The sequence below is a fragment of the Hyalella azteca genome, unplaced genomic scaffold (assembly GCF_000764305.2).
Source record: "Hyalella azteca isolate HAZT.00-mixed unplaced genomic scaffold, Hazt_2.0.2 contig3531, whole genome shotgun sequence".
Classification (NCBI taxonomy): Eukaryota; Metazoa; Arthropoda; class Malacostraca; order Amphipoda; family Hyalellidae; genus Hyalella; species Hyalella azteca.
The window spans coordinates 280709-299675 of NW_025933779.1; the positions used below are offsets into that span (position 1 = coordinate 280709).

Below are 18967 nucleotides of genomic sequence, written 5' to 3' on the forward strand. Positions count from 1 at the left end.
TGCTTAGACATTCGCAATCGTCGGTGTCGGTTGTTACGAATTGGTCAACCGGTAGTTATCTAGGACGAGAATATCTACGTCAGGATGGTTTGGGGAGAATATCCCGCTGAATTTAATCCCAAGGTTCACGGACCTTACGATCCTGCACGTTTCTATGGAAAAAGTGAGTTGGTGTATAAGAAATTGTAGGATAAGACAAGACAATATCATGTGGGTCCAAGGAGCAAGTGCTTACTTTCTTCATAAATAGGCCTATCCATTTACGAATAGAAAATTAATATATCACTTTTAGAAAATTGACAATACCTAATTACATGTTGTTTTAAGTATTGACATGTTTGGTAAACTTTGCCCATAAGTATTATTTACCCAGCTGTGAATGAATATTTTATTCTTTATGGGTTTGATCCCAACTACCTGCTAGGCTACTTATACCTATGTCAGGTCAAATTGACATGGTGACCAAACTGTTTAGCAGAGAAAAATTGGAGCGTGCTGAGTGAGTTGCATGTGCAAGACCACAACAAGTTGTAAATATTCTCCAATTGTCCAATTCTAAGTAGGGTAAACGCGGTATATTCCGACATCGTAGGTAATTCCGTCACCTCTCTAGTTTTTCCTTTATATTAAGCTTTGTTTTAGTTCCATGCATTCCTTGATGGTTGAAATGGTGACGTCATACATTTACGTGTCGAAATACTGCAAAAACACTAGGTCATGGCCATCTAGTGGGAAAATATTGAGATCCAAAGAGAGACAATGCATGCCACCTGGTGAGATCATCGAAAAATGTGTCAAATTTGACAGTTGACCATGCTCTACCAAATAGCTGTCTCTTATACACATCTAGATGTGTATAAGAGACAGATTTAAAAGTCTCAAGCCATAATATTCTTCCTATAAAAACAGTTATTCACTATTTGGTAGAGCCATGTCAACTGTCAAATTTGACACATTTTTCGATGATCTCACCACGTGGCATGCATTGTCTCTCTTTGGATCTTAGTATTTTCCCACTAAATGGCCAAGACCTAGTGTTTTTGCAGTATTTCGACACGCAAATGTATGACGTCACCATTTCAACCATCAATGAACGCATGGAACTAAAACAAAGCTTAATATAAAGGAAAAGCTGGAGAGGTGACGGAATTACCTACGATGTCGGAATATACCGCGTTTACCCTATGTATGCACAGTGACCAAAATGGATATACAACCACCTAGAATTTTCTAAATATTTTTTTTCTGCATAGAAAAATACTGGATTTTAACAATAGAGTAAACGCGGTATATTCCGACATCGTGGGTAATTCCGACACCTCTCTAGTTTTTCCTTTATATTAAGCTTTGTTTTAGTTCCATGCGTTCGTGGTTCGTTGATTGTTGAAATAGTGATGTCATACATTTGCGCGTCAAACTACTACCAAAACACTAGGTCTAAGCCATCTAGCGGGAAAATGTTGAGATCCAAAGAGAGACGGTGCATACCACCCAATGAGATCATCAAAAAATGTGTCAAAGTTGACAGTTGACCTTGCTCTACCATATAGTGATAAACTGTTTGTGTAGAAAGAATATTATGGTTTGAGACTTTTAAATATGTCTGTAATATATTAGGAATCCTTTAAGTATACTTGTATTTGCTGATTTCAAGTGGTAAATAAATTAATAGATGATTAAGTTGAGAAATGGATTTAGACACATAAAAACTAATTCCGACACAACTTGAATTGGACACACACAGCTCATTCCAAGCTGTGTGCAAAAATTAACATTTTCTTAATTAAAAGCTTAATAATTGTTAATTAAAAGCCTAATTAAGTAGTGCTCAATATTCAATAGTGTTCTAATTCAAAGAAAGCCATGTCATATTCCAATACAGCTCACACAGCGATCGGAATTCGAACACGTGGATGTCGGAATTACGTATTAGTACAATTTGAAGCGCGGTTGGAATACATCTCACCGCGTGCCGAATATAGTCACACACAGTGTTGACTATAGGGATTTGGTAGGTTTGCATTCTAAGGCTTTTAAATAAATATGGCAACATTTTGTGACGTTTCAGCATTGCTGGTGCGTCGTGCAGTGTTTTGAGAGTCACTTAAAGCAAACAAAACTTTGGTAACACATATGTTTTTTTTTAGTTTTTCATTTCTCGATGCGTCCTTTATGTGTCGGAATATACCGTGTTTACCCTACAAGGCTAAGCTGCATTTAAAAACAGTTTCAATGCCACACAGAAAAATATATGAAAAGAAATTATGAAATTTAGATAAACTTAGGTGGAAATGGTTATAAGACAAAGATATGTTTTCCCATTTGTGGATCACATGCACTTGTTTTAAAAGGCAATCTTACCCTTTCGCCTTGATTACTTCAATGCATCATCTTCCCATGCTATTTACCAAATAATCCAGTCTTTTGAGGAATTTTATCCCAGAAACAAAAGATAGCCATGCTCAGGTCATTCACAGATTGAAAGTTTGGAACTTGCACTCATTTCGGTAAACATCCCTTGCCAATATGCTCTATAGGTTTTCAATGGGGTTGAGGTCACGACTAAGTGCTGGCCACAACAACACGGCAATATTCTGCTCTTGGAACCACTTGTTTGCTGACATTGAAGTATCAATCAAAGCATTGTCTTGATGAAAAACATATGATCCCTCATGTTTGTCATTGGCAAAAAGAAGAAAATGGTGAAATAGCTTGTGCTTGTATGCCTCGGAATCTTGTCTCCCTTGTAAAATAGCTAGAGTTGATTTTTCCCTTTCAGCTAAACACACCCCAAACCATGACCAAACCAACACCAGATTGCCACTTGGAAAAGAATTGAGGCTCATGGTCTAGGTGGTGCCAATAGCTTTGCAATCCATCTGAACAATCAAGATTGAAATTTGATTCATCTCCTAATATAATTCCTCTCTGATAAACTAATTTTTTTCAGCAAGTTTTAGTAGGTTGATAATATGCTTTTGTATGAGCATAGCCATAGGGGCACTTTTTCGCTTCTTGTATACAAAAATATTGAATATTGAATTGAATTTAATCTAAATGAGACAACTGTGAATTTCTGCTCTAAGTAATTGACCGCCACTACCTAATTCAATGATTGAGGAAAATAAGGTAGGATTTGCTACTAGAAACTTGAACAAGATTTATTTAAGTTTGCAGGATAGATTCATGGCTGGCTTGGTTATCCATGGCTGGCCAAAAACATCACATCTCCAGGTAGACAAAACCAAAGTTGAAAAATCGGTTTAATAAAGCAGACAGCATAATAAATCTCAGTGATTAACAAAAACTGGTGGAATTCACAATTTATTAACACTGCACTCCTAAAGGATCATGAATCCAATTTTGAGAAATTGGCTTGGAACGAGGTAAGCAGGTTCTGGCCTAGAATCAAGCCTCACCTCTGATGTCTCCAGAGCTTTAAGGAGTGTAGCACCAGCGTGCCACCGCTAACGAGCAGGAGAACGTCTGAGCTTAAGGTAGAGGAACCACGTTCTCATCGAGCCACCATAGCATCAGACCAAGAGGAGAGCAAGACCACGGCCGAGATAAGATGCTGCAGGTATGCCTTCTCAGAACTGCTAGGCAAACACAGGTGAAGTGGGGATGCACCGCACGGTTAGGCTGGTGTAGGAAATCTGAATATTCTTGACAGAAAGTTACTTCTTCAGCTTCGGCTTGAAACTGGCCAGAAAAGCAGATTATGACTAATAAATTTACGATGAATTCCACCAGATTTTTGTACATCATGTCCATGAATTTCTGCGCATCATGCAATATCTGATGGATGAATTGTGCTTTCACATGAACTCCAGTGATCAATTTTATAGAAGTAGAGGTAGTGCCAGCTTTAGAAGCCTTTGAAAACAGTTGCCTAAGATGCCTGTTGATTAATTTTGGGGTTGGTCCAGGGTGCATTCATGATCCGTAGCCATCCGGATTAGGAAAAATGATTATACAATAGTTTTTGAGAGTTTTCTTCTGCGGTGTTCTGCGTAGCTTCTACCGCATTTCTCAAAGGCCAAAATCTGCGCCTTCTTGGCCTCTGTTAGTCCTTTCCCTTTTGGCATCTTTTCTTACTTTAAAAAAATGTAAATGAGGACACTGAACTACACCAAAAGTACACCAGAAATACCTACACCATAAGTACCCTAAATGACAAAAATCAGGATATTCTTGATGTTGCTGTCCTTTTTAACTTAAAAATATTACAAAAAGATACAAAAATGCAGAAAAGCCCATCTTGATCTTATAACCATTTCCGCCTAGGTTTTTTGAAATTTCATCATTTCTTCTAGTATATTTAGAGAAAATTATTTTTTTACTATATTTTTTTTATAGCATTGGAACCATTTTTAAACATAGTTTAGCCTAGTATAATTAGAATCCAGTATTTCTCTATTCATGAAAAAATATTTAGAAAAAACTGGGGTTGTCATATAGCCATTCTCTGCCACTGTATACAGCCATGTGTGTACATCCAACCAACCTTTGTGCACAACACATCAGGCAGAATTATTTCTGGTTTACACTGCACATCTTACTTCTTGTGAGTCACAAGTGAGCCAGAGATTCATTTTGTTAATTAATTACTTTTGTTAATTAATTGCTTCACAAGTGAGCCAGAGATTCATTTTGTGAAATTTTTCACTACCAAATAACGTGGAGAGTATAGCACATTCAAATTAATGACCTAAAACTGGAAAAAAAATGTCTTGGTTTTAATGCTCCATGCAGAGGTGGCGCACAAGCTTCTAATCTCTACAAATCTCTTCAAGCAAGCTCAAAGTGTTGAAGTTTTTTCTCATAAGATTAAAAAATACCTAGTGGCCATACCCTTAACCTCTCTAAAAGAAAAGTTTTGGCACTAACTTAACCAAAGCTAGTATGTAGCTCTTGTAACAATTTAAAAAGATATTTCTCATAAAATTTGAATTCAGCTCTGGTAATGTAAAACTTATCAATTCGTGATAAGGCATGGCTTTGTAAACTTATTTTGATGCCATTAAGTGCTTCTTAACTCCTAACAATGCATACAATTATTATTTTCTAAGGCCTTGAGAAGTTCAAAGCTTTTTGCCCAAATATAATTTCCACAATCTTAAAAGTTTTTCTGGTTGTGGTTCTATTGATGACATTGGAAAATTAATTTATAAATACATTTCATATTTTAGTAAATCATAAGTTGACATAAATTTAATAGAATAATTGTGAGATCATCATTTAGTGGTCACTAAACTAGGTTTATCAAATTATAAAATTTTTCTAATGATTGTGAGGTTAAGAATTGTTTATTCAGGAATTCATGGATTTATCATTGTTTTTTGTATAAGATCAGCTAATGGTTCACTTCATTGGTAGTTATGTGTAGCTCTGCAGATTTACAAATATGAGAAATGCCTCTTAAATCATTAGGTTAACTTAGGTTGGAAGGATTGCATTATATTGCAATGTGCTTATAGTTTACCTGTATATAAAGGCTTGATAAATGTATTAACACTAAGTTTTTCTTCTGAACACACATTGACTGTCAAATTTCCATGTTCTCTTACTCATTCCCATGACTGGTGTGGCTGTACAGGGACACAGTCGTTGGTGTTCAAAGTACTCCTGAAGTTTCAAATACATTAATCTTCGTAGTACAACTAAAGCAAATATATATCTGATACTAATGAGTCCTTTCTACTAATCATTTAGAATTGGGCTGCATCATTGCTTAATTACTTATGTAAATAATATCCCGACATTTCTAATTTGTTTCAGGCTACATAAATGTAACAATTTATTACTTATGTAAATAATATCTTGAAATTTCCAATTTTTTTCAGGCTACATAAATTTAACAATTTATTACCTACTTATGTAAATAGTATCCTGACATTTCTAATTTGTTTCAGGCTACAAAAATTTAACAATCTATTACTTATGTAAATAGTATCCTGACATTTCTAATTTGTTTCAGGCTACATAAATTTAACAATTTATTACTTATGTAAATAATACCCTGACATTTCTAATTTTTTTCAGGCTACATAAATGTAACAATTTATTACTTATGTAAATAATATCTTGACATTTCTAATTTTTTTCAGGCTACATAAATGTAACAATTTATTACTTAATAAAATTGTTATTTTTCAGAAGATACTCCGTTCACTCAAGTGAGGCTGCGTGAGCTTGGCAGCTGGCTGGCTCGCCGCAACAAGACGCCTCGAGCAGCAACACAGGCTGTCTCTAGAGCCTGGTGGCGCTGGCAGCAAAAGGTTCAGTTCCATGTTACTTCAGTGATAAGATTTTACTTTGATTTTCTCTTCATGTTCTTGTTGTCACACGTTTACATTATATTGTTTCAATTACGAGACTATTTTTACTTTGATATTCTCTTCAAGTCACACATCTGTATTATATTTTTTAAGCTTTGCTAATTGGAACATCAAGACTTCTCAATTCTTCAGTAATACCTGATGAAATGCAATTGCTTATGTTTGAAATTAACTTTCATTATACTGGAAGTCTTTATTAGTACTATAACAGATTGCTTAGTCCTTAAAGCTAAAGCTTCATTGCAAACAAGCTCCCTCACTGAACTTTTCATAACTTCAGAAAACTATCATTATCACGCATCAGCTGGAAATTTTGTTTTTCTTATTGAGGGTTGGATCGATCAACACCGTAACGCTGTTGACGGATCTAGTCAAGGCAAAGATTGTAATGAAGACATTCCCTTGCAGTACCTCCTCCCCGAGAAAATGGGTGTGGCCCCCTTCATCCAGATCGCAGTAGGAAGCATGGCCTTCTTCTATTTGATCAACTACACTAAGTACAGTAAGTACGAACGTTTTTGTCGTTTCCTATAATGTAAGCTAAAATTGTAATGAAATTAATAAATTCTAGAGATATTGAATGCCTAGGGTAATCGAAGTATTCTTAAGTGGCCTAGTTGAGCGGCCAACTTGTGGCCTAGTTAGCTGCTCTGTCTGGCGAAGTCTAACAATAAATCATCTTTCCATTTACCTCAGCTAGAATTAATTCTTCCTGTACTGACACGCTACCTTCTATTTTTCAGAGGCACATCGCACTCAGAAGTACCATTGGTAAGCCTTCATCCTTCACCATCTCAGGAGGAAGTAGAAGCCAAGCAATGTAATATATCAATAAATTTTCGCTAGACCACATGATGTTTTTTCAGTCTCAATAAATTCATCAGATAATGTGTAATTTTGAAGCGGTCGTAAGTTGTTCATGAATTTGTCCATTTTGTTGCAATGATGGTGTCAGTGATCAGGCAGTTGCTACTATAGACTACATGCAATTGATCATTGTAATCGGAATCAGATGTACTAAAGGGATAAAATAAAATTCCCCATACTATTTACGTATCTTTACTCACGTCTCGCATTATTTACAAATGTAAAAACACTTTACAAACATCAACAGTCGCAAATCGTGTACAGTCAATAAGTGACACAAAAAGCAATGAAATCACTGAACAAGCATGATTTTTTAACGTATAAATTAGCAGTTATCAATTACCATCATCAAAGATACTTTCGTAACACGCAAACAAATTTAAAAATCAGGCCGATTTTGCGGGTCAGAAACAATGCAACTACATGTTGAGAGTAAAGCTGTACATCACAAAGCATATCAAGTTCATGAAACGTATTCCAGAAATTCAAGAGCAAGAAGGCCTGGCTGTAAAAAGCGCTAGCTGAACTGCACAAACTGTGACTCGGCCTGAGGTCATTCATGATGGTAAATACTAGGGAATGATAGAAAACCATAACTAAACGTCCGATCAAATATATCTCGACAACTACGATCTTGCACATTCAAGAAATATCAGAAATCACCCCAACATCAACTTAATTAGTAGCCAGCACAGGTTATCAGTAAAGCGACCTTATCTAAATACGCCTTACAACCCGACTGAACTGAATACGAAGCTAGATAAGCGATAAAATTTTGCGTTTGTTAGAAGTATGAGCTGAAATCTAAGTACTAAAGGTCCCTAAATACATTGTATACTATTATGTACAAGTACCACTCAATACTTCGACCGTTAAAAGACGTATTTCATAGATAAATATATTTATGTATACTTATACGTAAGATCTGAAAATAATTATTCAAACAACGAAAAGAGGGAACTATTTAGCATGAATACTTCAGGGCGATAATTTTCTCCCCTCAGTCAATACGAGCTGGACGAGCGAGCTCCACGTCAACAGTGATGGTCGGAAGTAAAGTAGCACAGTCTCGCCATCGAATAAGTATTTTCCTAGCAAGTGAAATTAGCGGAGCAAAACTACATCCGGAAAAAATATGAGTGAGCAGCTATCAGTCAGCTGGCCTTGAAAGCGAGTGCAGAAATAAGTGTAGTTCTGGCGTGCGTGCACGTAATGAAACGTTTCCTCGCACGCTATCTCATGTGAATGTCGAAGGATCATCGGGGAAAATCTAGGTATTAAACTGATATTGTAATCAGTGACAGATGTGAAAAGATATGCGGTTATTTGCTCCCAATACATAGTTAATGTCATGATTAAGGAAAAAAAGTGTATTGACTATTGAAGACTATTTACTATTGAAGAATGACTATTTCCGCCTGACGTTCCATGCGAAAACTCTTTCTGTGGGCTGAATTTTTTACGTTGTCAGTTTCTGTGCGTGATTCAGGGACAGCGAACAAGTATTTGTGCGTTCTACACATGCATTCTGTCAGAATTGGCGAGTAACAACCCCCTGTAAGGCCCACTAGAATTGTGAACACAAAGAGAAAAATCGTCTCTATTTTTGATTGGTACTAGAATGGGGGGTTTACACATGGCTGGACAACACGCGTGTGCGACATGCTGCGTTGAAATTGTCATCAGTCCGAACAGCCTCTGAACAGGAAACTCGACTAAAAATAAATAGGAAAGCTTACAGTTTCGCTGATTCAAGTATTACAAATAAAGAAAATTTCGTGCTTACCGAAAACAATGCATGAAGATATATGCAAGTTTAATTTAGAGTTTATCAAAATATACTACTAGAGTCAAACACAATTTATACTATTTTGGAGACTTATGTTGCTGCTCGGTGAATGATATGTCAAGAGAGTGATCAAACTGCGGGCTAAGTTCTAGCATATATATATTTGCTTATGAGCTGATGTACTCAACAAGACGGCCTAGAAAATAAATGTCAATGATCTAAATTGCAATGGAAAAAAAACATTACCGCGATATCCCACCTGAAATAATTTCAGTTGACGATGGATGGTTAGTGTATATCTTACACGGGAGCGGAGAAACTGAAGAGAACCACAAGATCAAGTTGCTGGCTAGAACATCGCCACACGTTGCGCAAGTCTGAGTAGATATCATCGAGCACACATACGCACATGCTCCACATGAGGATGTGAGATCACGCTATGTATTTGAGCATGGATATTCAAACCGAATACGCAGCGTCATGAACTCCTTTTTGCCAGTAATTAAGAAGTGTCGATAATTAAAAAAAAGCGACGCACACCTCCAGACCAGCATACACCACACGCACTTAAAAGGCTAGCAGGCAAACACGACCATCTTTTGTGCAGGTCCATGCGTCACGGTATGGGCTCAGGCGAAGAATTGCTGTGTGAACGCAAGCAAGTCCGCATCAGATTGGTTGAAGTCCTCTACATACAGAAAGGCTGAAAATTGACAACTGCACTAGAGACATTGAATTTCCTTAAGAGGAACAGTTAAGTGCACATGACGTCAGCTTCTGGAGCACATACAAAGAAGCAAATTATGGACTTATCAGAAAGCCTGGAAACGACATTTTCTGTTGAACAAACCTCAGCGATGAGAAGAAATTAGCAGTACCGTGAAGCTACCTGATCATGCACAGCCGATGCTATCGAAAAAATGAAAAATAAGAATTCTGAAGCGCCACGAGGAGCAAGGCCAAATTTAGGCTTATTGATAAATTTGCTAATATTTCTGAGACAAGTCAAGAGCGGATACACTACCGAGGATCTTAGGCTGGACATTGAGCCAATCTGGGCTGTGAACAGAAGCCCCATACGTAATGGAACAAGCAGGACATTTGGTCAACATGATAATGGCCCCTTAGCTAGGCATTAAATCTTTCAGTATTTCAAAAATTATTCAAAACATTTGTTCCTCCAAATTAGTACCTCATCTTTAACATGGCCATAATATAGATCATAAATCCGTGCACCATAAATAAATATATATATATATTTACCCATAAGAAACAATAATTTGATACTTCGTGGCCATCGTCTATCGAAACAATGTATTTCTCAGCGCTGTAGTCGGGATTACGTACCATACTGGCTCCGGAGTCGTTCAATAAGCTGAACCTTTTCCCAAACTATATTTACTTTTCCCATTGAGTTTTCTTTGACGAACTGCCACATAATATAGCGAGAACAAAGACTAAAAGAAGACATTGTGAATACATGAAAAAGTTTATCACTCTTCAGAAAATAATCGATTGCGTATCACACGAAATTGTCCGAGAAAAACACAAGATACAAAACAAAGATTTCCTAGCTCGGTTTGTGTGGACTCGAATGACCAAGTAACTCCTGGACAAGAATAGGTAGAGTTTGCGCGCGTGCATACATCAAGAGATGATATATTGACGTTCAGTTGATTGGCTGAATATACGGTACACTAAGATGTTGCTGTCGCAGTGTTCCAGCGGCGATGGCAATGGCTGATCTCTTTGAAGATTTCTCTTACTGGGCGATTTTGTCATGAAAGAATTCCTTCTTAGTCATGATGGTATCTTCTAATGAATGTTTTATTGATCGCCAGTGAAGGGTTAGTCGACATGATCCCATTTTTATCCTCAGTTATAACAAATATCAACAGATAAGTGCTGTTTAGATTCATAACACGATCATGATGTTCTTCGCAAACATTGAAGGAGCAGTGAAGTGGTGAAGGATAGGAAGTTTTCCATATAAATATTGATGGCTGGGTTAGGAAGCAGCGAAATGTATGAAAGAAGAATGACCTCACAAGACCCGGCCTGGCATATTGAGCCAAGAATGAGGCAGTAGTAAGGGGTAGTCTATGGAGCGAGGGTTTAGATGAGCACGCAACGGCGCTTAGGCTTGGCGCGCGGTACGGGACACAGCACAGCACGGATGGCTTCATCGAACACAGTCTTGAGGCCCTTCTGCGTCAGCGCTGAGCACTCCAGGTACTTCACGGCGCCAACTTCCTTCGCCATAGACAGGCCCTGAAAACATCAATGCTGATCATAATAGATAGATACAGTTGACGCGTGACAAGGCAAGTTCTTGAAGACACTTACGAACAATAAACAATTCAAGAGTCAGATAAGAGGATTGTGAAGAAGCCAGTTTGAGTTCCGAAGTGCCTCTAATATGATGCATCGCTGCTTTCAAATACTAGTCTAGGAATACATTTGAATAAAAAAACGGACTAAAGACAGCATGACTAGACTTCTTGCCAATAATATTTTAGGAATATAAGTATTTGACGATTTAATACTGAACTCTTTACTCTTATCTTATCTTTGAATAAGATAAGAGTATAAAATTAGCTCTTAAGAGCGATTCTTGGAAAGTTTCTGCACCGAACATCACTTGAAAGTTCACGCGCTTCACCTGAGGGTAAGAGATGGGCTGGAGCTTCTTGTCTTTGAGCTTCTCTAGGGTGTCCTTGTCGTCTCTCAAGTCGAGCTTGGTGCCCACCAGGATGATGGGAGTACTGGGGCAGTGATGCCGTACTTCAGGATACCACTGGAATGTACCACACACATCAGCTTAGTAGTTTATACAAGGAGTCAAGCTCCACTGCACAATCAGCTTAAGAAAAAGCAGTAGAGGAAATACCTCCAACGACTTAAAGTATGGGGAAGTGGAGGCGTAATCATTCAATTCTCAGTAAGTTCAAGGTGAGTAGGAAGCAATTCATCTCGGCAGCGAATGGTCCAGAAATAGTTATCGGAGCTACAAGTTAACGTAACATGAAAATTCCATCAAATGAACGTGATGAGACAATAAGATGTTAACAAGTTAATGTAACGTGAAAATTCCATCCAATGAACGTAGTGAGACAATAAGATGTTAACAAGTAAATGTAACATGATAACTCCATCCAAAGAACGCGAGGAGACAATAAGATGTTAACAAGTTAATGTAACATAAAAACTCCCTCAAATGCATGTGTTGAGACAATAATACGTTACCTTAGCTCTGACGTTCTCGAAGCTGGCAGGGTTGACGAGGGAGAAGCAGATGAGGAAGACGTCAGTCTGGGGGTAAGAGAGCGGCCGCAGACGGTCGTAGTCCTCCTGACCAGCTGTGTCCCACAGACCCAAGTTGATGGGCTTGCCGTCCACCATCACATTTGCCGAGTAGTTGTCGAAACTGCAGTGCAACCATCATTTAGAAATACTCCAGTGCGGATTTAATGAGAACTCGTCGTTAATGAATTTCAAAGGAAATATAATATAGAAAGTTTTGGCAATAAACGGAATTAAGACCAATGTAAGCGCTTCAGAAAACGACCCAGGGTCAGACGATTGTGTTCTAGTGTCTATCAAGTGCACGATGCAAGCAAATGGTAAGTTATTTCCTGACGCAATGCATCGCATAGTGAACAAAATACGTACACTGTGGGGATGTATTCTCCAGGGAAGGCGTTCGTGGTGTAGCTGATCAGGAGGCAGGTCTTACCCACCGCTCTGGGGGAGAAAAAATGAAAAATATTACATGGTGAAAAAAAACTATACTCTGTGATCATAATATTAGCAGTGAGAAGATACCAAAATTGCGAAACAGCATGTACACTGAACAGTGCTTAACCTTTAGGAGGTTGTGGACAGTTGCTATATTCATAATTTTGCCGCACATAAACTATGGGAAACTTTTCGTACCATATCAGAACAACGATCATCGAGTGGATTGTCGATCATCCCGTCAACAATCAGAGACAAAATTTGACTGTCATCGACTGTAGTATCGATTAAAACGTTCATGCAGTCGACTTTCCAATTTAAATTTCCATTATATTTTTTACCAGGAGCCTCAGTCGACATGATATAACATGATTCCGAAAAGGACCGAACACGACGGCCTGTAAGCCTCTCCAGTTACTGGTTTCATTTGCTTCATCGGCTGTTAAAGATTTTTTACATGTTAGTGTTCGATATAGTATCATGCCTATTGTTGTTCAGAAGCTGTCATAGTCTCGTTCGTGCAACATATATACGGTACTGCCCAACTAAAAGAAATTTTTCTCTCATTAAAATGCGGCTTGGCATCCTAAATCTCAATATTGCCGAGAGATACGGTCTCGTCTCATAACTTGTTTCTTTTGTGAAGTGAACAAACGACATTGGTACAGCCAGGATAATGCGACCTTGTGAAGATGATGTCTCCTACGTCCGGTTAAAAGGAGCGGACAACGTGAGGCTTTTAGCGGGTGAGGCCGTGGTCTAAGCAGCCCTTATTACAAGGTGACAGATTACCAGGAAGTTGATGAGCATTTAATGTAGAGGCAGGTGGTGGAGCCAAGCAGCCAGCGTATGCAGGCGCCGTCGTTGGCACAGATTCAGTTGTAAGCAGCACGAGAGCGGCTCGCAGAACTTGACTAGACAAGAAGTACTAACTGCATGCCAGGAACAATTAGGAAATTCTACAGGAACTCGCGCATCAATCTTCTGCAAGCGCGAGTAAATGCAAGCGTCGCGATGATCAATGTTTCTTTCTTCAAGGCGATAGATGTGCTACCGTAAGCATTGGAGTTATTCTGCATCGAAACGCATCACATAGAATCAAGAATGATAGTGAAGAGGATATAAATGCACTGCTTTACTCTCATGGTTTCGACACCGGAAAATTAAGACCTGCTATATTCACGCGCATCGCTAATGAAATTTAACCAAAAAGATGTAATCCAATTGTTAGTCACGCAGAAAATTACAGTGTTCATTAATGCCAAAAGACATTTCAAGGACTGCAAATGCATAGAAAGGCCTCGAGTGGCAATGCAAAAGCTATCAGAAATAGCCCTGGTGTTGCAGCCCAAAAAAGGCGCCATGGCATCCCGCCAACGCGCCACCAAGTCAGCTGAGGACGAGACTTGCACGACCGCGACACTCGCGCGCCCACTTGGCCGCACCTCACACTACTACACTCAGACGACAGCAGCGCCAGGTGATGTGACCAGCAAGTTTTATTTGCAATGATCAGAGTATCACGTCACAACGTCACAACGATTACAAGACGCGAGTGAGAAACGCTCTAATTAAGTCATCACCAATTTTATATGCAATGATCAGAATATCCCGTCACAACGATACAAGACGCGAGTGAGAAACGCTCTAATTAAGTCATCACCAATCTTGTATTGTGGGAAATGCATGTGTGTCGTTCTAATACTGTCTTCCGGGTCATGATTAATTTTACTTGGATATTATTTATCGCTTAGTATAATTTAGTTAAGAATTTTAGAAGTTGGAATGCGGAAGGTGCGCGTTAATAGACTTACGCGGCGGGAGGCCCAAGGGAAGGTATGTAGTGTGTTAGGTCCAGACGTGTATCATTAAATTAGAATATGTGGATCGATGTAAATAATTTATTTTTATGCATTATTTAATGTTTTTATTGCTGTACAATACAAGTCGGGAGGATAATTATTGTTTGTTTTGTTAAATTTGTTAACTTATAAAGCCTCGAGACTTGGTCTCCTGCTGCGATTATACAGCAAGGATTATCGGTTTTGAACAACACGCGGTATGTTTAGATTAATTGAAGGATTTGTGCTATAAAATGATTTTAAGTGAAGACTATCAGTGACCAACGCCCTATGCCATCATATAGGCTGAGTTGGTATGTCCCGGTGACCCCACTACTAAGACCGAGTATCAAGAAACATGAATGTTCTACTAAACACTTGAAATGCCCTTGTTTCCTTAGAGGGAGACGGTAGCTTAATGAGAGTGTGGTTAATGCATAAGTTTAAAAATTAATAAATAATTGGAAAAACTATGGCACCCCATATTACAAGCCAACTAACAAGGTCGTATGAAAGAATTAGGAGCGAAATGTCAGACAGCCAACTAGAAACTTGAGGGGATTCAATTGAACTAAAATTCATACCTATACGAAATGAACAATTGCATTAGGCTCGTGCGCAGCTCTATACGCGTAACACCTGCTAGTTTACATTTCATAGGGAAGAATTTGAATAAATCACTGACTAAATGCTCGCAATAAACAAATATTTCACTTGATGAATCAAGTACTAGGGACTGCCAGACATTGCAAGAGGTGCACGAAAGGTTCCAAAGCGGAGCACAAGCATCGCATATTTCATTATGCACAGGCTAGAGGATTACACTCGTCATGTACAGGTAAGAGAATATAGTTCAACAATATTCATTTTGTAAACAAGTTAAGGACAGCGGAAGCCGCCGAAGCTCTTACCCAGCGCAGGCCATTTACGGTACATTCGACCTACGCAGCGCGTGGCAGCTCTGTAGTAGACGTGTGGACGCTCTGCTAGAGAGCACCAGCCGATTTTTAGAGGGAACAACAGTCGATATTTAGACGCATTTGGTGCAGACATAATACATATTTGCATGCTTTATACAAATAAATGCCTGCATATATGCATGCCTGCATATATGCATGCCTGCATATAGCTCTACTTCACAGACCAGAAATGTGAGAGAAGTATGTTCAGTGACAGTTTATGTTTAATGCTGGAACAGATGCTTACTTGCACATGCGCACATGAAAGCAGGTACGATAGCCTAAGAGTGCAATGTAATTTCCCGTACCAAATTAAATGCAAGTTTCAATTTGTCGCGTTACATTTCCATTGACAAAGAAGGTAAGTGTTCAAGGTATCCTTACAGCACGAGTAAGTGTTCAAGTTGCAACGGGATAAATGGTTGCGGGGGCGCGGGCGAGATTTCACTGCAGAAACACTGGCTTGGAATATAAGCCCACACTAACACCGCCCACTCCTTCACACAAGCTTGCGTCGCGGATGAATTTTTTCAGCTTAATAATAAGTGCCATTAAACTGGCAATTATTTTTCAATGTTAAGCACCAAAAACACGCAAACGTCTTACTGCCTTTAAATTGAAAGCTAGCAATGCGCTGAACGATTCATTTCTGAAACTAATTATTTTTGTAGATGAGCTCCAACTCATCACATCGATGAACTAATTTTTAGAGCCAAAAGCATGAGCTGCCAAACTGGGTTATCACAAGTTAGCCGGAGAATAATGCGGGATATTACCAAGGAAGTACGCGCGTGCCTAAAACTATCGAGGCATAAATTGCCTAGACCTACGCCACATGTAACTAACTTGTGTGCATACGAACGGGAAGAGGACAACGTGCAGTCAAACGACAGTTGTGGTATGAACTGCGTCACGCAGCGCTTATGCGCATGCCAGCGGACTGAGGACAAGTGCTGTCAAATTAAGGTAGTGTCGGCAATGACGCTCGAACACTGTGCCTGACCTCCGCAAAATACGTGACGTCTGCTTGTAGTTTCATCATGTTGGTAAAAGTACGTCCTGCTACTTGAGCGTTGTCTTTCTAGCAATGCAAACAAACAGACGCGTCTCAAGCAGACAAGAAATTAAGGCAAAGAAAATTGAAATACGAGAAGACTAGTGTTGGGAAAAATGCCCAGAATGGAGGTTTTTACATTTTTCACCTTAAGTTGATACCATATCCAATTAAAAATGTCCAATAACCATTTACAAATTTTGTCTTTACTCGCTTATTTGTCTGCATTAAAACCCTCGCTCGTGCATTAACGCTGAAAATTTTATAAATTAACTCAAATGTTTCTGCATTAGAACATATTGAAATGGTATGAAACACTCGATGGTAAAACGATTGCCCCCACACTCGTGTCATCCTCTCCATGATGTTGATGCAGGCGATGACTCATATCTGATAAACAAGCTTTGATGTACTCATTTCCTCACCCTGATTCATCGTGATCGCAGAGCTGTTTACCCAAGCTACAGGTAAATGAGCGTCAACACTTGAATCTCATTAGCTGGTGACACTTCTGGGCAAAGCTGACGTTTCTCGGAATGACCATGGCCGCCGGGCTGCTGACGCAGGCGTTATGAACGCATCTCAGACGTTGACGAGAGAGCACCGAGTCCACCAAGGCTGCCCTTTTATTGTGCCCTTTTATTGCCGCATTAAATAAGAAAGAAGCTAACATTTCAAGCGTCAAAGGGCCCAATTGACGGAATTAAGCTTAGAGTCTAAAGCTCTTAATATAATTTGCCAGAACCCTGACTGCAGCCATTGCCTGCGCCATCACAGTGGTTCAAAGCCTCTAATCCTTTAGTCGATGATTGTATCCATTCAAATAACGCGAAATAATTCACTGAAGTATTCATCATATTCAGATCAGTAGGGAAAAGGCAAGATCAGTACAAATAAATAACGCAAAGATATTCAATTTCCTGCATATACGGCGCTTTTCATGCTAGCATGTACGACCAATACGCGGACAGGAAGAGATAAAAATTTGTCGGTATAAACAACGATGGTGTTCCCAACAGGAGTTAATTGATGAAACGGGGAATTCGAGAAATGAAGATAATGTGAGTTCCACTCTAATTCGACCCGTCGTTTAAAGGCTCGTTGTTGTCATAAAAGATTTGTGACTGAATTTTTATTCACCGATACAGGAAATTGGTGCTTTTCAATGGCCAGAAGCTGCTGCGGCGTCCATGCTATAATAATTTAGGAGCGAATTAGTGGCGGCCGGCCGCTGGTGAGCAAGTTTACATTTATATTAGTGAAGATGGGCAAGAGGCCGTAGGTGATGACGGCGTAAATTTTCATCAGGGCTTCTGCGTTCAGATGAATTTATGTGCATGCAGTTAATGGACCGTGGATATGGACAAGCACAAGGCCTAGAATACAACATATCAATCCATGGACATCTGATAAATGGGACAGTTGTAATTTATTGATGATTGCTCGCAATAACCATTCGTGAAGCTTGCTTATCTACACTAGCTAGCTAAATCATCTACAACAAAACGAATAGCATGGTGTTCAGTCGCAATTTTTTGATGAATAAATGAGATTCTAGTATAAAATTTAGCAGACATAATTTTCTTATCAAAACAAATTTATTACGGTTATAAGGGCCATAAATTGAACGTTTTATGACAGATAAAGAAATAGTGTTGTCTTACTGAATCCTTATAATCTGATTTCAAACTGATCAGGAGTGATCTGCGATACGAGAAACTTGCGTTTGTCGGCCACGAGATAACATTCATGGGTCGCTCTTTTATCACAGAAATGCCCATTAAAATATCAAAATACGGGTACATAAATCGATGGCACAAAATTCACTTACTCTTTAAACACACTTTTCCCAATAGCATCAAGTAAAAGTTTCTAGATGCGCACAGCAAATTCCATACAATGGAATTGGAACATGGCAGAGGAGAGTGAGGAACATGGTAGAGGAGAGTGAGGAACATGGTAGAGGAGAGTGAGGGAGATGGACATACAATGGAACATGGTAGAGGAGAGAGAGGGAGAAGCGTCAGAGGAGGGACTGCTGCACAAGATTAGTTAACAAGCTACCCCCCGCATGGAGCTCTCACTCGTACCAACCAACTCCTGGTGCTTGGCGAGACATCGTTCATATGTTGATTCATCTCTGACTCATGTACCAGCCTCTTTCTCAGTCACTTGCACCCAGCAAACACATGCAGCAAAAACCAATAAGACTTTGACAATTTGCTGTGTTGTATCAATCGTATAAAACTGAACAAACATTATTGCCATGTAATGGCACGGAAAGCTTCAAATCAAGCTCCACCCAATATAAAAAATAGTTTACATGCGATTAGGGAAAAAATTATACTAGGGCGACTATTTAAAATTGAATTGATAAT

At 39.0% G+C, this 18967-nt stretch overlaps 2 protein-coding genes across 2 annotated transcripts in view; one reads left to right on the forward strand and one right to left on the reverse strand.

Annotated features, from left to right (window-relative positions):
• Positions 1-7389, forward strand: LOC108672688 (putative ATP synthase subunit f, mitochondrial). Its single transcript, XM_018160395.2, has 4 exons — positions 1-163; positions 6160-6281; positions 6750-6843; positions 7085-7389. Exons 1-4 carry the CDS (start codon positions 85-87, stop codon positions 7114-7116), a joined length of 327 nt encoding a protein of 108 aa, XP_018015884.1. The 5' UTR covers positions 1-84; the 3' UTR covers positions 7117-7389.
• The window catches only part of LOC108672687 (ras-related protein Rac1), a 22574-nt gene continuing 10991 nt past the window's right edge, over positions 7385-18967 (reverse strand). The window contains exons 2-5 of the mRNA XM_018160394.2: positions 12670-12741; positions 12244-12424; positions 11660-11794; positions 7385-11268 (exon numbers count right to left, since the gene is read on the reverse strand). Coding sequence (XP_018015883.1) covers positions 11113-11268; positions 11660-11794; positions 12244-12424; positions 12670-12741 — 544 coding nt within the window. The 3' untranslated portion in view covers positions 7385-11112. The remainder of the gene's footprint in view (positions 11269-11659; positions 11795-12243; positions 12425-12669; positions 12742-18967) is intronic.